Below are 21,525 nucleotides of genomic sequence, written 5' to 3' on the forward strand. Positions count from 1 at the left end.
TCAATTAATACTGTACTGTTGTTTACATATTTCTGGCTTGTCCTGTTGTATGAATGCAGCCATTGTGGTTTGTAAATTGTATTATATGGTTTAATGTATGTGAACTCAGCCAGTTGTGGCTTATTCAACACACTGTGGCTTAGCATATGATGTGAACCAGCCAGCCAGGGTCATGACTGTGATTAGTGTTACTTTTGCAGCTTTGTGGAAGCTTCTGAATGGATGTGAATCTCCCTGCAGTTGACTATGAATCCTCTGAGTGGAGCTTCAACACCGATTCAGGCAGTTGTGATGAAACTCAGCTTTGCTATAGCAATGTGGTACATACCAGTAACTTGTAGATTACTAGCCACAGAACTTACCTCAGGGACATATTGCAGTTTTATTTTAAATGGTTAGGAATATTGATTTTAAGGAAAAAATATAGGGCACTTTTAGTCACCAGTCTTGCCCCAGTTTATTTTATGTATTTATTTAATCTATATGGCCACCCATCTCAACAAATGACTTTTACCTGTTGTTGCACTTTTGCAGCATTTCATGAGTGTCCTTGCAGCTGTTCCCTGAAATTTCAATTATTGAAATTTCTATAATTTCAAAGGAGGAGGTGGAGGAGAAAATAAGGCCAATGTGGAAATTAGAAAACTATCATGCTCTATGTGTTTCCTTGCTGCAGGAAGGAAGAGGAAAAAGGTGAGTTGGGGAGAGGAGCAAAGCCACTCCTCCCAACACTCCCCTATACCAGGTGAGGTGGGGCTGGAAGCATGGCATGGAGACTTCAGATGGGAGGAGGGAATCCCAGGAGGCAGGTTTCTAATAGGAAAGCAGCTGTTCCACAGCTCCAAAGGAAATACTGCAAAACTGCCCTCATAGGAGGCAGTACTGAAGTAGAAGCTGAGCTGAAAGTTAATCAGCAAAGCTTCCCATGCCCCACAGAAATCTGAGGATATCATGGGGATACAGGAGAAAGCATTGGCCCTGCCTGTTGAAGGGATCTTAGATAAGTTTGCTTTGACTTCACAGGCAAATTTAGCAGCTTGAATCATAGATCTTCAAAAAATAGATAACAATTATCCTGGTTACCCTTCTGTTGTGGCAAATGTATTACACTTTGAATTAAGTACATGTCTTCATCTTCAGATCTCCAGTTATCAGGAACTGTGTCTCACACATATAATGATTTGTCTTTAAAAGTTTTCATAAACAATACATTGAGAGTTTATCCAAGTGCAGTAAGGAAAATGTTCCTCACAGCTTCATGATATCCACCACATCACAAGGCTAGGTTCATTAGACATTGGCCTCTTCCAGACAGGAGTGTAAATCCATCAATAGAGAAAGATGACCTACATGGTGTTTTCATGATACTGCCACCAGTCATGTAATCATGCCTGGTTTCTTCCTGCTTCACTTGCATTGTTTTAGACAAAGCAGGAGGAGATTATGACAAGACACAATTGTATATACCCAGCATTGTAAGTATCTAGGGGGTGAGGGTAGTTTGGGTTTTCTCACACCATTGATGGCCTGCATTTTCTATCTAGCTCAGTATCATCTTTCTGAAGGTCTTGGCTACAGATCTTTTCCAGGCCTGATCTTAAATTCAATTAAGAAACTAAACACAACTGAATATATTTGTAAATATTTTTTGTAAAAGTAGAATTGACAAATTTCAAATCATTTAACATGATGGTTTCTACAGAACTGGAGAATTTTGAAAATTGTTTCAGTGGAAGAATGGCATATTATTGTGGAATTACTTTTTTTAAAAAGCAAAAATGAAAAATGATGGAGGATGTTGTACTTTCATGAGAAAATCTGAACCCAATTTTCTAACCAATAAATTGGTTTCCTAACCAAGGAGGATGTGGTTTCCTTGAATCTATATAGCTACATTTTGCTGGTGACCAATTGTTCATAATAAGTGTCCATAACAGTTTATTTTGCAATGCTAACATCACAGTTAATTATCATATCTAATAGCCATTCCACTGTCTGTAATCCAGGTCTGATAGCCAAAAGCTCAGTCTCACTTTATTGGCTTCTAAATAAAGTCTTTCAAGCAAAAAATAAAGTGTGCATGTGTGTTTATGTGTGTGCTTGTGAATATATACATATGACAGGTTGCTTACATCGACCAGTTGCCTTTTGATCAATATTTTTTTAACTGTATAGTCTGATGGCAGAAACAAAGTTCCTAGTTTATAAATTATAGAAATAAGTATATGGGTAGGATTATGGCTCAACAGTAAATCAAAGAAAGGAACCTTTCTCATTGCTTCCCCCCCACACCCCCCGCATGCACACATATCCAAGTTCCTGTGCCACTTTTCTCCTATTCAGGATCACATCTTTCTCACATATTGGGATGTGCATTTCTGTTTTTACACTCTGTACAGCTTACTTCTAAACAGCATATGAGTGCTGAGTATGTGTGAATTTTTCTATGAAAAGGGGGGGAAGTGTTAGATTCCCTCCCATCCCTCACATGATACTCTCAATCTGGATCAGTCTGCTGCTTTGTTGCAATTAAATAACTTTTTAAAACACCTGTTGGGGGAAATATACAATTGATGTAAGATCTGATTTGCCCTTAAGATACCTGTGAGGAGCCCTATTAATTTTGGATGCAGGTGTCTAAGCTCATCTAACAATGGATGGTTGGTAACTTGAACATCCTAATTTTAGGAGTTAGAATTGCCTGAGAGCATACATGATAGATGGAAAATGACTCATTTGGTTCAACTAGGCCAAGGGGAGGGGGGTAGTCTCTTACATTAATCTCTGCTAGAAATAAAAAAAGGAAGATGAAAGCTGACTTTGCTTATAGCAGGAAAACCTGTATCACCCCCAAAATTTGGCAGAGGGAGGAATCTCTTGGAGTACTAATGCTGAATACCCTTATTTTTTCATTCAGTGTGTGTGTGTGTGTGGAAAGCTTTATAGCACAGAAACATCAAAAATTTCTAGTGACCTTATCTAAGAAAACAATTCTGGGTGAGTGCTGAAATCCTGAAACTTTCTAATTCTTGGAGCGGGATGGATGCTTATAAAAATAGGTTTCGTTCTGTTCCATAATTGGATGTTTATAGATCTTGTTGGAGTCGAGAGAAATTGCCAGGTTGTTTTCTCTTATTTTGGTAAGTATCTTCATGGTGGCTCAGCGCTATACACAGACATGTCTTAAGTTAATATTTGCAAAGTAAAGCGCAATTTTTAGAAATATAGTGTATTCGGAAAGTATTCAGACTCCCTTCACTTTTTAAAATTTTGTTATGTTGCAGCCTGATACGACAATCGTTCAAATTCATTTTTTTTCTCATTAATCTACGCTCAGTACCCCATAATGACAAAGTGAAAACAGAATTTTAGAAAGGTCTGTAAATTTATTAAAAAGGAAGAACTGAAATATCACATTGGCATAAGTATTCAGACCCTTTACTCAGTACTTTGTTGAAGCACCTTTGGCAGCAGTTACAACCTCGAGTCTTTTTCGGTATGACATGACAAGCTGGATTGGGGGATTTTCTGCCATTCTTCTTTGCAAATCCTCTCAAGCTCAGTCAGGTTGGATGGGGACCATCGGTGGACAGCCGTTTTCAGGTCTCTCCAGTGATGTTCAATAAGGTTCAAGTCAGGGCTCTGGCTGGGCCACTCTATTCACAGAGTTGTTCCTAAGCCATTCCTGTGTTGTCTTGGCTGTGTGCTTAGGATCGTTGCCATGTTGGAAGGTGAACCTTCAGCCCAGTCTGAGGTCCTGAGCGCTGTGGAACAGGTTTTCCTTGAGGATATCTCTGTACTTTGCTCCATTCAGCTTTCCCTCAACCCTGACCAGTCTCCCAGTCCCTGCTGCTGAAAAACACCCCCACAGCATGATGTCACCACCATACTTCACTGTTGGGATGGTATTGGGCAGGTGATGAGCGGTGCCTGGTTTCCTCCAGACATCACGTTTCGAATTGAGGCCAAACAGTTCAATCTTGGCTTCATCAGACCAGAGAATCTTGTTCCTCATAGTCTGAGAGTCCTTCAGGTGCTTTTTTGCAAACTCCAAGCGGGCTTTCGTGTGTTTTGCACTGAGAAGAGGCTTCCGTCTAGCCACTCTGCCATAAATCCCAGATTGGTGGAGGGCTGCAGTGATGGTTGTCCTTCTGGAACTTTGTCCCATCCCCACACAGGATCTCTGAAGCTCAGTCAGAGTGACCATCGGGTTCTCTGGTCACCTCTCATACTGAGGCTCTTCTCCCCCGATTGCTCACTTTGGCCAGGCGACCAGCTCTTGGAAGAGTCCTGGTTGTGCCAAACTTCCATTTGAGAATTATGGAGACCACTGTGCTCTTGGGAACCTTCAGTGCAGCAGAAATGTTTTTGTAGCCTTCCCCAGATCTGTGTCTTGCAATAACCCTGTCTCTGAGCTCTGCAGGCAGTTCCTTTGACCTCATGGCTTTTGCTCTGATACAGTATGCATTGTCAGCTGTGAGGCCTTCTACAGAGAGGTGTGTGCCTTTCCAAATCATGTACAATCAATTTAATTTACCACAGGTGGACTCCAATCAAGGTGTAGAAACAGCTCAGCAACTATCAAGAGGCACCTGAGCTAAATTTCAAGTGTTGTTGCAAAGGGTCTGAATACTTATGCCAATGTGATATTTCAGTTCTTCCTTTTTAATACATTTACAGACCTTTCTAAAATTCTTTTTTCACTTTGTCATTATGGGGTACTGAGTGTAGATTAATGAGAAAAAAAATGAATTTGAATTATTGTAGTAGCAGGCTGCAACATAACAAAATTTTAAAAAGTGAAGGGGGTCTGAATACTTTCCGAAGGCACTGTATCTAGTGAATAGGGTGGAAGAGAGATAATTTTAAATGCCAGCAAAGCTGGTAGATTTAAATTTTTTTTTATTTATTTATTTATTTATTTATTTATTTATTTATTTATTTATTGTCTGCGCTCAGTCATTGCTGACCCTGCAGTGACTGCTTGGACGAGTCCTTGCAGTTTTCAAGGCAATTGTTTTTCGGAAGTGGTTTGCCAGAGCCTCCTTCCTAGAGCAGAGCCCAGCTGGCGAGCGCAGGAGGCGGGGTTTCCATTGCTTCGCGCCCTTTTCGGGCACGCGCAGTTTTTCGCGCTTACCGGCAACTGCTCCCGACTCCTTTTTGCAAGGCGCCGCCAGCATTTTTCCTCCCACCGGAGTGAGAGTACCCATTTGTCTACTCACGTGAGTTTTTGACCTGTTGGGTTGACAGGAACTGAGGAGGAAACAGGAGCTCACCCTGTTTAACGCGAAGGCTGGACTCGAACCGCTGAAGCGTCGACCATTTCTGGCCGGCAACTTTCAGCATCATTAAGCCGCTGCACCACCGCGTCCCCCAGATTTAAAATATGAAATATGAAATAATGGAGAGGAAAGGGATCTTCTTTGTTACCTTGCCTGCCCTGTGAAAAAGCATTCCCTCAGAGATTTAAATCATCCCAACCGTGTTGGACTTTTGCAAGGCGTTAAAGATCTGGATATTCCCATAGGTGTTTGGGCTGGGAAATAAGTGAACACAGCTTGGAAATACTGTAGCTGACTCTTCTTGATGTCAAAGAAAACGGAGTCAGACAGATAGCATGTTCATAGAATTCACTTTTCCTGTGTTTCTTCACATATTTGGAAAGAGATAATCAGATTCACTGGATAATTGTCATTTACTCTGCTTGGACAGGGCTGCCAAATTTATGACTGGAAAGCTACATTTATTATTCAAGGATGCTCTTTGCTGTAAGCCTGCATGAGCCTCACTAGATTTTTTCCAAGTGCCTGTGCAGGGTAAGCCTTGCAGTGGCAGTCTACGGTGTACTTGAATGAACTGTCGGCATGTTCTGTTGATGATTAGAAAGCACTTTTCCAAGTGGATGGTAGAGAGCGTCCACGTGGCTCCAAAAATGGTGTCCCCACTTCCGTCCCTTTCCATTTTGCTAGGGCGGTGTTTTTTCCCCAATGAGTCACTGATGATTCTCCACTGGATTTATTTAGTCTGGTAACTGCGGGTACAGTTAGGTGTGCTACATTTATTATTTAAAACTGAAATACAGTACAGGCATACCTCGTTTTATTGCGCTTTGCTTTATTGTGCTTCGCAGATACTGCATTTATCAAACAGCATCGCATGCTGCAGAGAAATCTTTCGTAAAAGGAAGAGTCAATCGATGCAGCAAACTTCATTGTTATTTTACTTTAAGAAATTTTTAAATTAAGGTATGTACATTGTTTTTTTAGACATAGTGCTGTTGCACGCTTAATAGACCTAATTATAGAGTAAACATAACTTTTATATGCATTGGGAAACCAAAACATTTGTGCAACTCGCTTTATTGAGATATTGACTTTATTGCAGTGGTCTGGAACCAAACCTGCAATATCTCCAAGGTGTGCCTGTTGTTCTTTAGCCATTTTTCTAGTGCTACTTTTCTGCCCTGTATTCAATAGGCAAGCTATTTAAAAGCATTATCAACCGATGCATCTATTAATAATCTGTTTTACATTTAACGTGATGACAGTACTTAAACCATTGTGATTTCCAGAGAGGGCAGAGGAATGGCCTCTGGGTGATACAAATCTCCTATCTGGGCAGAAAGGAAACGTCACTGCCTAAGGTCTCTTTGGAATGGTGGGGAAAATGCTCAGAGCCATTGCTAGTCTCTTTGCAATGTTCTGAATGTGAAGATCCTAAGAGCAGAGTAGAGGGGTACAAAAAGGAGATGGTAGTTCCTCATGTTGCCCAGACAGGATCTGAACTTGGGCTGAGCAAACTTTTGTTCATCACAAGCCACATTTGACTTGTATGGGGGAAGGGGAAATCCACAGTGAGTATGGCAAAGTTGCAAACAGACAGTGCTCTCTCACATGCATGGGAAGGGCCAAAATGTTCTAATTATTTTCCTCAAGGGTTTGGGAGGAGACTTTTTTTTCCTTTGCTTTGAAAATCTTGTTAAGTTCTTTGATCACATAAATGGCACCCTGAACTTCACTGCCTGGTATGACTGGAAGGAGAAGACAGAAGGCAGAGCACCAAGATTGCTTGTTGGGCTGGAGGCCTGCTGAGAAAACACACAGAAAATGGAAAGTGCTTTGCCAGGATGAGATGGGGCAGGGGGCAGGGAGGATCAGGATACATTGGCCCAGAATGCAGTTGTGCGAGTGGTGCCGTGTTACTCATGTGTTGAGATTGCTGCAGTAGTTTGGGGCTGGTTTCCATGCCCAATTCAAGGGGATTACTATGGTGCCTTAAGTCTTATATAGCTTAGGCTCAAACTATTCCCATACATTCAGCCCTGCTGCATATTCTTTGGCTCTCAATGAGACACCTCTTGCCATGGATCCATTTAACATTAATAATCTTCTTTTCAGTAGCAGAGTGTATATTATGGAATAATTAAGAGGTGAGTCTGATTATCCCTCCTTGTTACAGTTTAAGAGTGGACTAAAAATTGATTTAAATTTTGGAGAAATAGGATGACAGTCTTGCAGGGGAACAGCCATACTGTTGCTACTCTCACTTGGTGATCTGTGTACTGCTGGTTTTCTACTACCTGTAGAGGACAAAGAGTACATGCAAAAAAATCAGTAGCTGGAAGTCATGGGCACTAGATCTTGTCTCATAGTGGGTGTCCATGAAGAACTAACTGATAAAGAGCAGTAAAACCTGCCTCACACAATACACTAAGCCATAGTTTGTTTAAGCATGGCACAGTGAATAAGCCACAACGACACTAAGATAAAATCAAACTATGCGTAACAGTTTACTGCATCCTTCCCTGATTGTGTGTCTTCCAGATAAGCAAACGTCAAGTTCCAGAATTACAAGTAACGGCCAAGCTGGCCAGGAACCCTAGAGCTCAGCTTAAGCTTAAGTAGTGTCATGTCATTGCTATGCCCTGTTGGTGGGGTGGAGCTACAGTGGCTGAAGCAATACTTTCCCTGTCTCCTGTCGTAGCAATTTGCTCTGCTTATTGCAGCCAAATTTGCAATGAGCATGAAACTGAGCCAACTCAGAGAGGCAGTGAAGGACAGGAAGGCCTGGTGCAATATGGTTCATGGGGACACGAAGAGTCGGACACGACTTAACGACTGAACAACAACAACATTGCAGCCAAGCCATGATCTTGCAAGGTGAGGATGCTTGCATCTTTTTGGCCAGATGTGAATGAAATAACAAATCTTGCAGCGCTTTAAAGGCTGTTAAATTTCTTATGACGCAAGCTTTCATTGATTGTTGTTCATCAGATACATGTGTAGGGATTAATTCAAGCATCAGTCTGACTTGTAATACAATTGGAATCAAGGGTACATCTGAATATGTTAAAGATCAAGAATTTATTTCCACTTTCAAAACAAACTTTCTTACTTCTTTCACACCCAAAAATAACATCTAGTTATCCACCAACTCCAATTTGCTTTGGGTTCTTCTAGACAAGCTTTTAAACTCGGGAAATTACATCTTCCATAGAACATTAGAGTGTAAGTAGGTGCAGTATATGTACAACCAGACAATGACTTCTCTCTTTGCATTGTTGGGTTTTTCCCCCCCTCATCCCTTCTTTGCCTTTCATCTTTTCATGAACAATCTGTTAAGGAGGTCAGTGAAATAGGTGAATAGTGTTTTTGACTGATGGGACTAGGACCCAGCTATCTGGAAGCACCCATTGGCTGTGCAGGACAGGCTAGCAGTGTTTCTCAACCTCAGCAACTTTAAGATGCATGGACTTCAGCTCCCAGAATTCCCCAGTCAGCATGGCTGGGGAATTCTGGGAGTCGAAGTCCAGCATCTTAAAGTTGCTGAGGTTGAGAAATACTGGACTAGGCTAATGTGGTTGGCTGGGCTCAAGTGTGTCGTGAGAGCCTAAGCAATTGGATTCAGTGGGCTTTGGTCCAGTTAACCATGAGTTAGATGCCCAATCATTATTCAATCAGACAAGGTTGTGAGTGCATACTTGTAGCCCCTTCATCCTACAGTTGTCAGCGTCAGTTGATATTTATCTATTCCACTGGTTTGTCACTGAGATGGTTTTGCTTTTTTTCCCCCAGTAGTAAAGCGATGATGTGTATTGCTGTATTTATTGGTATATCACCCTTCTCTCATTTTAACTTTAACGGAAAGGAAAGGAAAAGAGTCGGAGTCTGTCAGCTTCTCTTTATGCCAGGGCCCGTGAAACTACACTTCCCAGACATCCCTGCACTCCGCACCCTCCCTTCCCCTCGCCTCCTTCTCTTATCTTCGGAATCCTGCCGCATCTCAGAGTCACTCGCAGCCCTGCTTATCTGCCGCGCGCCCTGCGACCGCCGGCTGGTAGGGCGGAAGGGCTGGGCGCTTAGGAGCGCGGCAGGCTGGGCAGACTCTAGGCGAAGCGACGCAACCCAGAGGCGCGGAAGGCTCGCCGCTCCTAGACTTTGGCAGAGGGAGCCGCCGTGAAGCGAATGTAGGGAGGGAGGAAAGAAGGGAAGATGGTCATTCGGGTTTTCGTCGCGTCCTCCTCTGGTTCCGTGGCGGTGAGTGGAAAAGGCAGGCTGGGGAGCGCGAAAGTGCAACGAGTAGGCGAGGGGGCCACCGAATTGCGCCTCCCCTGCCTGTTCGCTTGTTTTTTCCTTCCTTTTTCTCTCCGCTCAGTGGTGTCCTCAAAAATGTTGGGCCGGACTACAACTCCCATCACGCCTAGCCCCGCACGGCCCATGGCTGGAGAGGGTAGGAGTTGTCCGTCACGCGCGGGGCGCGAGGTTAGGGAAGGCTGCGCCTTCGGCAGACCCCGGGGGGCATCGGCGCCAGGTGGCTGTCGAACTCGCCATCCGATCGAAAGCAAAAACGCGCGAAATCTTTCGGCGGGGAAGCGGCGGAACCGGGAGAGCGATTTCTGCCGAGGGCAAGAAAGTCTGTAACTCAGGAAAGCGGCGGAGTTGCTGTTCATCGCCAATTAACAGCCTTTCGTGGTCGCCTCTCTCTCGCTTTTTCCCAGTAGAGAGAGGCAAGCGGTGCCTTCGCAGCCTCTCCATTGCAGAAGCGCTGGGGCTGGGCGGGCTTGAATGCATGTTGCAGTTTACTAATAAGTGTTGTTTACGTCTGCCGCTGGCCCATTTCCTTTAATTTTGTAATCTGGAAGGTGAAAGAAAATAAGGCGTCAGAAGTACTACTGGCGTTGTTATCCTATTCGAAAAATGGCAGCGACCCATTTTAAAATGAACAGTTAGTAATTAATAATGCTCTATTTTCCTTTTTTAAAAAAAATAAAAAAAGGAATCCACATGGAGAAATGGGACTGTCAGGTGTATCAGAAGCCCTTATATGTTTATATGATTTATATACCTGCCCATCTCTCACAAGTGACTCTGGGCAGTTTACAAGATTAAAATGCAAAACCCACCACACATAACCTCCAAAGCCCAATGATAAACAATAACCCCACTCAACATCAATAATACCAGAGCTCATCTAAGCTCATAGCAGAGCTTTGTAATTATATGCATATATTTGAGTGTAAATCACATTAAATGCAATGTATTATTGCTACTTCAACAGCACTTTTCAGTCAACACTTAAACTCAAAATGATGTGTTTCTGATGCAAGTCAAATTTAATTCTTACTAAAATCTTGACATTATACTATAATCCATTGAAGGAAGGGGAGAATTTACACTAAAATGATTAAAAAATACATACTAAAATACAATTTAAACCAACACTCACAGCTGTTCAAATAAACATTTTAGCTTGGGAGCATGTGCTGTTTAAATAAACTTCCTCTGTAAATGTGCTTAAATTTCAGCTGCATGTCTAGTTGACTTATCCATGAGTTTTTTAATCTTTCTTTGGGTGGTCCCCACCAATATTTTTTTTCTTTTTTTCCTCAGTACTTATGCTTCTGCAGCCTCAAGATACTCTCAGATCTTTAGATACCTCTCTCCTGCGCAGACACAATGATACTTTGGCTCTGTAAGGACTGTCACTCAGAGAATGTGGGATTGCTGTTTCTATATATGATCATGTGATTTCACTCTCATTAACGCTGTGAAGTTTACTGTCTTTTGTACAGTAATAGCATAGATCAGCCTTCTCTGACCTTCCATCCTGCAGGTATTGTGCAGTTTGAAATCTAATGTATCTCAAAGGCACCAAATTGGGGAAGGCTCCTATATGTATTGTACTGGTAGTTATAATCCCTAGGACTTTCTGCCGCTGTAACTAATTTTGCCATCTCTAGAGGCCTCTGTACCTCTATTTGAGTTAGAGGTTTATATTCTTATCGAGGTAAGCATAAATATGGATCTGCACAGGCTTTTTATGAGAGTCACTGAAGGGGATTTTCTACGGTAACTGCTTCTGCTTCTGTATTGGTGACACTGAACTTTGCCTTCTGCAAAACACACATATGCTACCTCTGTGGACTCTGCAGTTTCTGTTAGAAGATCTTTAGCTGTGTGGTATTTGCATTCAGTTCGTGTAATAAAGGCTGAGGCACAGTGTGGTTTGGCACAAAGTATGTATCATGCTAGGTAGCTATATGTTGACAGCCAATAAGTAATTATGCATTTCAGGAGCCTGCTGACTAACTATTAGATCTCTTTAGAACCTGTATAATGAGTAGTCACTGAACATTCATAATAAAAGCCTCCCTCCTAGTAAAACTGTCGGTCTATTCTTAGCAAGTGGTTTATAGTAATACATCATCAAAATGTTTAATCTGTGTCATATATTTAAAAACAATGATTAAAATAACCAAGAAACTGAAGATGCTGTCCATATCTCAAATAAAAAACTGGGATTAAGTCCCATGAGGCTTAGTGGGGCCTATATTTGAGCAGGCATACATCAAGTTGCACTATTTATTTGGGACCCTGTGCCCTTGTGCAAATCAGGAGATCCTTTCTTAAGGTTAATTACTCATATCCTGGGTGCCACATCTGTACCATTGTATGCATAAACTACTGAAATAGGCAAGTTATTCTCAAAGCAAAGGAACTGTGGATGTCTAACAAAGCGGTACACGAGTAAACTTCATGCTAGAGTATTTTTTCTAGTTGGTACACTGTGGAAAGTGGTATGGCCCTAATAACTTACTTTCACCACCACTGTTCCTTCTTAATAAACAATAGGTTCTGAGAAGGGCTACTGGCAACTCAGCAGCAGTAATAGTGCAACATCTATAAAAGAGACCATCACCTATATCACAAGGCATAGCATCAGGCTACACCATTCTGCTCTTCCCCCTTAGCAACAGCACAAATGATGGAGTACTTTGCACACATGGAATAATGATGTGGAAGCCATATCTGTCAGTAGATAATGAAGAGTGGATTTCACTTCTCTGCCTTTCAGGTATTCTTTGTGAGCACTCTAGTGTTCATGTATCAACTGCAGAAAGCTTAATTTCTTGCCTGCAATTAGTCTACAAGGACCTTTACTACTAAGTCTTCACTCTGGTAAGCTGGAGGGGAAAAGCTGTTCTTTAGATGTTGACACTTGAGGTAATTCCATCTACCTCTGCTGTCTCCCCCAGGAAAAACTAGATTCACACATTATGTAGTTTGCTTAATGTTAGCTTAGCATCATGTTGAATGAGCCTAGCAATTGTGCTTTATAGTGTGTATAAATAATTTCGTATTATATATATTGAGACCATGGCTTAGTGCAATGTGCCAAACCTGCAGTTATATGGAGAGCATGCAATACCTATAACCACAGAATAGTTTTATACACAACCTCTACAGTATGAACAAATTGTGTTTTGCAAGCAGCACTGGTCCTGCACAAAGAGCACATGGTAAATATGTAACATAAGCAAGGACTTTTCTTGTCAACACATCAATAAGTGGCTATTATTACAACAGTAATAAAAAGATACCCAAAGACGATCAAATACAGAAAAGTAGACTAACTTAAGCTTGCCAACCAGTAAGTAGGTTTTCATCTGGAACAAAATGAGGGTGAAGCTGGCCTCAACTACTTCTGTGGGGACAATATTCCATAAAGGTGGTGTCATATCTTCTTAGCTATTAAGTACAAGACAATTTGAGAAGGGCCTCCTCTTCAGAACTTAAAGTATAAGTTGATGCAGGGAAAATGTTCCTTCATATAGTTGGCACCCAAACTGTTCAGGGTTTTAAAGGTAGGAACCAGAGTCTGGAATCAGCCACAAAAGCAAGTACAGGTAGTCCTCGCTATCCAACCACAATAGGGACCAGAATTTAGGTCGCTAAGTGATTTCATCGTTAAGTGAAATGGACCTGATTTTATTTATTTATTCAATTTATATATTTTATGACCTTTTTACGATGGTCATTAAGTGAATCACATGGTCGTTAAGCAAATCCAGCCTCCCCAATGGACATTTTTTGCTGGAATTTGCTTAACGACCATGTGATTTGCTTAACAACCATCATAAAAAGGTCGGAAATCGTGATCATGTGACCGTGGGGATCATAAAACACTTTTCTCAAGGTCATTGTAGCTCTGGACCATTGTTAAACAGACCATTGTTAAATGGATGATCATTAAGTGAGGACTACCTGTAAGCAAGCAGTGGAGCTTGCTTAAATTTACCATACTCTGTTTCCAAGTGGTTGTCCTAATCAAATCTGAAGTTTCTTTGTTTCTGTCAGGAGGCTAATCAAAGCATGGACTACCATGGATAAGCTATTTTAACCAGTAACAGCCAATGCCAAAGTTGGATTGAGGTTTATTGGCCCTCCATCATTCAGTTATTTGCTAAATACTTCAGACAGCACTCATTTGATTCAGATAGCAGAAAGAGGTGATATTGCATGCATGTAGAAGACACTTCATGTCCTTGATGGCAACACATTGCTATTAAAAAGTAGAAACTTGAAGGATCCCAAAGTACAGTGGTACCTCGAGTTACGAACGCCTCTGCTTACGAATTTTTCGTGTTACGACCAGCTCCGGCCCCAAAAATTTACCTCGTGTTGCGAACCACCTCGAGTTACAAACCGGATCCGCAGCCATTTTCCCTCCCATGACACGTCCGCGGCCATTTTCCGCCCCTGACACGTGGTCCGCGGCCATTTTTCTGCCCCGACACGTGGTCCGCGGCCATTTTTCCGCCCCTGACACGTCCACGGCCATTTTTTCGCCCGACACGTGGTCCACGGCCATTTTCCGCCCCTGACACATGCGCGGCCATCTTTCCGCCTGACACGTGGTCCGCAGCCATTTTTCTGCCCCGACATGTGGTCCGCGGCCATTTTTCCACCCCTGACATGTCTGCAGCCATTTTTCCGCCCCTGACACGTGGTCCACGGCCATTTTCCGCCCCTGACACGTGGTCCACGGCCATTTTCCGCCCCTGACACGTGCGCGGCCATCTTTCCGCCCCTGACACGTGCGCAGCCATTTTTCCGCCCCTGACACGTGGTCCGTGGCCATTTTTCCGCCCCTGACACGTGCGCGGCCATCTTTCCGCCCCTGACATGGGGTCCGCGGCCATTTTTCCGCCCCTGACACATGGTCCGCGGCCATTTTTCCGCCCGACTCTCCCTCCAAGCAATAGCCGCCTCCCTGTCCTCCACGCCAGAAGGGATTAACGGTAATTACATTGAACCTTATGGGAAAATTTGCCTCCTGCTGCGACCAATTCGAGTTGCAACCAGAGTCACGGAAGGGATTAAATTCGTAACTCGAGGTACCACTGTATACATGTCATGGAGTACAACAGATTTCTCCCCTCCCCACCACCTACCCACATATATTCCTCAAGATAGGAGTGGAAATATTCTCATAATTAACCTAATAAAACATTGTGGTCAAGAATAGGCTGTCACTCCTTTCCATCTTCAACAAAATATTGGAAAAACACATTGGAAATTACTGAATTGACAGTTCTCTTCACTTAATAGAGGGGCTTCATTTCCTCCAGTACATTATTATTAAGTAGTCCCGGGGTTAAGAACACCCGGTTTAAGGATGACCCATAGTCAAAAACGGAGCTTGTTGTAGCAAAATTCAAGTTAAATACACAGTGATTCAAGTTAAATACACAGTGGTTCAAGTTCATTACACAATACTACTTATACAATATTCAATAATACTATCCTGGCTTACATACAAATTCAACTTAAGGAGAGACCTTGGGAATGGAATTCATTCTTAAACTGGGGACTACCTGTACTCTAGTACAGTCCTATTATACATAGTATATAGATAAAAGAAAATGTCAGGCTTGTGGAATCTCCTTTGCATTTTATTACGACCTTGAGGTTCTATGTTTACTCAGTGAAAACATGGGGAAGCTTTTAAATTGATTTAAAAGCCATGCCCCTTATTACAGCATAACTTTTTGCGCATCTGATAAAATGGACTCTAAAGTGTGAATGTTTCTGCCATTTTTTAATTTTTAATATACTATAAAATGTATTTTTTCCTACTGTGGATTAATATGGCTGCCCTTCTGGGATTTTTTTTAACTTGGAAATACTCTCTACATTATTCAGGGACCTTTCTTCCACAAAAGTGTATTGAGAATTACAGCAGAAATTCATTTTTAGCAAATGATAGAAGTTATCAGTAAAATTGTTGTTTGTACCATAAATTCAACAGGATAGCAAACTTTAAGGAATAATAGACTCTGATAATACTGGCAAAATGCAAGACTTCAATCTCAGCCTGCAGTCTTTCATCCTTGATTGCCATTGCTACTTTATTATATTGGATATAGAGCTCTCTTCAGGATGAACAATAATCTGTAGGATGAGACATCTTTGTATAAGATGTATCTTGTGTGAGAAGTCTTGCCGCCTTGGTCTCTAAGCACTAAGGTTTTTCTATCTCCACATCAATCATATGGTAGATGATTTCATTACTTACTGGCATTCATTGGGAGATGGGGACAGATAGTACAACTTGTAATTTGTATCATCAGAAATAATGGTGCCAGATATATGTTTAGAAGGGAAATAAAGCCCATATATTTCATATACTCAAGATTTTAAGGACCATGCCTTGATTGGTAATGTTTTTCATTATTGTAGTTATTACTTTATCCCACCTTTATTATATATAACTCAAGGCAGAAAACATACCTAATCCTCCTCCTGTTCTCCCCACAGTAGTAACCCTTGAGGTGAGTTGGACTGAGAGAGAGTGACTGGCCCAATGTCATCCAGCCGGCTTTCATACCTAAGGTGGGACTAGAACTCAGAGTCTCCTGGTTTCTAGCCTGGAGCCTTAACCACTACACCAAACTGGCTCTCAGTTTATTGAAATATGATACATGAATTTGATCAGATTGTGTGGTTTAGAAAATATTCAATATAGAAAGTTAAATATTTTGAATGTTTTTCCTGGCTTCTGATTGCACAACATAAATATACTCCCCCCCCAAGCATTCTTAACCCCTTTCCTAAGGCAATTAAATTAGTTTTGCAAGTTCTAGAATTCACATATGTTTTACTTCATTAAAAAATGTTTCAAAATTCTAAGCCAGAACTCAAACACCTCTCTTGAGGAACAGCTGGCATGTTTTTGCTCTTATGTTACCAGTCCCTGTCTGGCTGATGTACATTTGAGTCATTTTAAACTGCTTAATAATATTGACATTTGCTTACCCAACTCTTGTCATCCATCTGCTGATTGTGCTTCCAGATTTAGCTCTTGAAAAAAAAGGTACCAGCATGCAGAAATTCTAGATCTGTGTCTTCTACCAGTTGCTGAGCTAATTGTCCTGTTCAAACAAGAGTGCGAGATGCCAACAGAAAAGTGTCATTTTCAGTAGCTCCATAAATTTTACTAATGTACGCTCTGCATGCAGTCAGATGTAAACTTTTAAAGCAAAAGCAAATAGTGCCTTTCAATATAGTGCCTTTCAGTTTTTCATATCAGAAACCTTGAACTGAGGTTTTTTGTTCTTTGTTTTTTTTTTTAACCATTAAGCTCTTAGGAATAAAATTTATACAAACAGGCTAGTTAAATTTGCAAGCCTCAGGTGCTTGGATGCCTTATTCAGCCTAATCTCTGGATTCATTCAACACTCCAAGATGTGATTTATTTGGTTCCAGCTTCGCAAATTTTGCAAAGTTTACATTGTGATTTGTAAGCCATGATTTATGGTTATGCATTGTGTATGAGCTCAGCCATTGTGACTTATGGAAAAAATGATTAAAACAAACTACGCTGGCATAGTGCTGTGTGTGGAGACTTAGAATATAAGCTATTCAGTCTGGATACTGCCGCCTTGGCTTTTGTGCCTTCGGTTCCCTGACTCACTATTAGACATCTTCAGAACTGTTCGTCGATCAGGTCACACCTCGCCACCAACGAAGTGTTCCTAAGCTGTCTATAAACTGCTAGCATTTAGAACATTTTTGTGAAATATACTGTACAGTGACTTCTAAACAGCCAGGTGGTGAGTGCATCACAACCTGTTTTTAACAGGTAGTGGCCAGCTTTCCCTTTTAGCTCATTTGTGTCCCACTTTTCTCAGTTAGTCAGCACCACTGATCTGCAGAGCTGTGCAAATTCTTTGAAAGAATGATGCAGAACATGTAGAGGGTGTGCTGCTTTTTGAGCATTTAAAGCAGCCTTTCCTCTTTTCAGGCTTGCATGGTGGCTTCAGAAGCTGCTCCTGGCTGTCTCTGCCTATGGGGTGCGTCTACAGCTGTTTTGCTTCATATTAGCATGCAGTGAAGCGAAGTGCCTGTGAATGCACTTGCATGTGGAGATAGTCAGGATTAACTGAACAGCTGGGACAGACTGAACAAAGATATGATGGCTTGATCAGTTCAAAATTATGTGCTTCGTATGCACTCCCATCTCTTCTAAAGCATCTCTTTTGAAGGATTGCACAGCCCTGTTAGGGGGAACCATTTGTAGGATTCCAAAGCCCTCTATTCTGAGAGTCTTGTAATATGTATAATACAACATGATCTCTTTTTGCACTTGTTAGTAAATGACATGAAAACTGTCTTCTTGTCTAGCAGTTTCCTGGATGACACAAAGTTCATTGAGTAGAATTGCAAGTTCAGAATGTCATTTTGAAAAAGCAGATTGTTTAACAAAATGAATAATTTGAATATAACCGAACAACACATTCTGGATACAGTCTGATAAAACAAAATACTGGGAACTGAGAAAGGCATTTTCTTCTTTAGAGTATTTTTGAGACAGTTGAGCTGGATCTAAATACCTGTTGTGTTACAAATTATTAAATACATTTTTACCAATAATTAGATGCTAGTAGTAATTAGAGAGCAATATATTTCTCTACATGAATAAGGAGTTTTGGATTTAGGATTATGCATGTTTACCAGAAAGTTAATAAAATGTGTTACTTTAGCATATTTACTTTGATTTGCATGTAAAGCTCTTTGGATTGAAGGTGTACCGTATATACTCACATATAAGCCGTACTCAATCTTTTGGGTGTATTTTGGAAGCTAAAATTCTCAGCTGATCTATGAGTATATATATTTCTCAGATTGTCTTTATGAATCTCTTAATCACCACTTTGTGTCTTACTAGCCATTTAAGTAGGGGGGAGTAGAGACAATGAAATGTGGCCTTCTAGATGTTATTAGACTTGAGCATTCATTGTTCCTAACCATTAGCCTTGTTGACTAGGACTGATGTAGTTCACTTCAACATTCTTCCTTCCTGTGGGGCCTCTGAAGGCACATTCTTTATGAACTGTAAGTGGAAAACTGCTTTTGGTCAAGACAAGGGCAAAGAGGGTAAAGTAGAATTTACAGTCCATACGAAGGGTTAAAAGAGACGTTCCTTCTGTTCCCTCTGTTCTGAAAAAGAAGAAACAGTGTGTAGGAACTGAACAGTTTGAGCCATCTAAAGTTGAGATATGCCCTCCAGACATTGAGCTTTTTGGTGGGATCCTTGTTTCAAAGATACCAATTTCTCTGGATTATGTCTGTCAACTGCACACACTGTACTTTTGCTAGCAAATTAATCACCAATTGCTTTCTAAAAACAAAAATTGGAGAGCATATTGTAATATACAGTGATACCTCGGGATACGAACGCCTCTGCTTGCGAATTTTTCGGGTTACGACCAGCTCTGGCCCCAAAATTTTACCTCGGTTTGCGAACTCCGCCTCGGGGTACGAGCCATTTTCCGCCCGTGCCACGTGGTCCGCGGCCATTTTCTGCCCGTGCCACGTGGTCCACGGCCATTTTTCCGCCCGTGCCACGTGGTCCGCGGCTGTTTTTCCGGCCCTGCCGTGTGGTCCGTGGCCGTTTTCGCGCCGCGCCAGGCTGTTTTTGCGCCGCACCGCGCCGCGCCGTTTTCGCGCCGCGCCGCACCGGGCCGTTTTCGCGCCGGGCCGGGCCGTTTTCACGCCGCGCCGCGCTGCACCCGGCCATTTTCGCGCCGCACCACGCCGCGCCCGGCCGCTTTCCGTGTGGTCCATGGACGCCAGAACGGATTAACGGTAATTACATTGAACCTTATGGGAAATTGCCTCGGGTTGCGACCAAATTCGGGCGGAGGGCGGAACGGATTAACCGGATTTACATTGAACCCTATGGGGAAATTTGCCTCAGGGTGCGACCAAATTCAGAGGGCGGAACGGATTAACCGGATTTACATTGAACCCTATGGGGAAATTTCCTTCGGGTTACGACCAACTCGGGATACGCCCAGAGTCACGGAACGGATTAAGTTCGTATCCTGAGGTACCACTGTATCTCCCCACATAGCCTCCCTCTGTAGTGCCTTTGAACATCTGCCTTGGGAAATCAGCATCCTCTCCTGAGATGTTCGTATTGAGGCAGTTGCTATAGCAAATAGCTACTGAATCCTTTCCCCCCGCCCCACCCTTTGAAGGTCCTTGGTAAAACTTTCATAATGAGTAATGTTGTTTTGATAGTCCACTGTATATCCCACTGAGTAAATTATGAGTTGGAGAAATGGTTTTCAGTGTCTATTGCTTTATTATGTTTCATAATGGTAACTTCCCTGAATTTCAGTTTTATTTTTTTTTTAAATGCACTTTATGTGGAAACTTTAAAAAGGCCATACTGTTTCTGAATTCTTATAGGTATAGCTTATAGGGGGCTTGCATCTGTGGAGATGGCTGGTGGGGTGATGGGTTGGCCCCCCAGCATCTTGAAGGTTTTTAGGGCTAAAATTTATAGGGGGTTTTTAGGATATTTTTAATGTATGTTTCTATTTTTAATTATTTATGGATTTTAGCCATTGTTGGGGGGATTGGTGCTTTTTCCTTTTTTGTTATTGTGAGCCGCCCAGAGTCACCTGTTGGGGGAGATGGGCGGCATACAAGTTTAATAATTAATAAATTAAATAAATAAATAAATAAATAAATAAATAAATTACCCCCCTCCCAGCTGGAGAATGTGATTTTCCAGAAAGCTGATCTAAAATGCTAATGGAGGGGAATTAGAGGAATTTTTTTTTAATGGGTACAAATAGGTATGGTTTAGGGTCTACATCAGTATCCTTTTGTGATTCCCAGAGTGAACAGGGTCAATTACCTTGGGGCTTTTTTTCTGACTAGGGACTTGAATGGGGATTAAGGAGTGAAAAGAGTCCTTTAAGCTTACAACATGCTTACAACAAAGATCGAAAAATTCAGCACTACCCACAATGGAGGAATGGTTAGTGAAGATGATGGAGCTTGCTGAGATGGTGAAATTGATGTCTTTGATCAGAGAAAAGACAGTATCTACATTTATTGCTGACTTATGGACTTTTTGCGTAAAACAGAAAAAAATGAACTTATGACTTATGGTTTTGATGATTAGACAGGATGGATTATAGAAAGAAGAGAGTTATATTGTAACCATAGAGCAAGAGGTAAATTTATAATTTTATAACTGCTGTAAAGATGTTTGGAAGCTATTTCTTTGTATCTTCTTTCTTTCCTATTTTTCTTTTCCTTTCTTTTCCTTTCTTGCACTTTTAGCTTTCTCTTTGATTTCTTTTTCTTACTTTATATTAATTTCTATTAGTTTTTATCTTCCTTTTTAAAAATCCTTAATAAAAATTATATAAAAACAAAAGCAAAAAAAATCTTGCCTCTTTCTTTGGAGTGCAGCCCTCTCACTGATGGAAATTGTGAACTCCTGCTTTAAAATATTTAGCCCACTCCCCACTTTGAGGGTAATCCAGAACAAAATGGTCTAGGATAGTGTTTATACTTTGTAATCTGTTTCCTTGTTTCTGCAGAATCATCCAGAATTTCAGAGATTCTGTGTTTTATTACAAAAGAGCTCACTGCTGGCTGATTAGACTGTTTGCTTTCAGTTGACTCTTCCTACTAGCTTGAATGGCTGTATGAAGCAGAACATTCTGTTTTAGCCATCCCAAGCATCCTGGCTTGTTTCACTTTTTATCAGCCAGGATCTTAAACCAGGTGTTGTTCTTTGTGTATAAATCCTGGAGCTCCAGTTGAATGACACTCTGCACAGGCTATTCCTGACTTCTTACCTGATTGAATGGGAAGTAAGATTTTGACTTCAGGATGCTAATGAACACTATAGTTGGGTAGGTCTTTTGAATGCTTA

General features: G+C 41.5%; 1 protein-coding gene across 1 annotated transcript in view; it reads left to right on the forward strand.

Moving 5' to 3' along the window:
- Positions 1–9,266: 9,266 nt before the first annotated feature.
- The window catches only part of SH3BGRL2 (SH3 domain binding glutamate rich protein like 2), a 30,154-nt gene continuing 17,895 nt past the window's right edge, over positions 9,267–21,525 (forward strand). Inside the window, exon 1 of the mRNA XM_007436675.4 lies at positions 9,267–9,536. Coding sequence (XP_007436737.1) covers positions 9,492–9,536 — 45 coding nt within the window. The 5' untranslated portion in view covers positions 9,267–9,491. The remainder of the gene's footprint in view (positions 9,537–21,525) is intronic.

Source organism: Python bivittatus, unplaced genomic scaffold, assembly GCF_059951505.1.
Source record: "Python bivittatus isolate LINGU-HERP-01145 unplaced genomic scaffold, Pbiv_v1 ctg000020_np1212, whole genome shotgun sequence".
In the NCBI taxonomy this organism is placed as follows: domain Eukaryota; kingdom Metazoa; phylum Chordata; class Lepidosauria; order Squamata; family Pythonidae; genus Python; species Python bivittatus.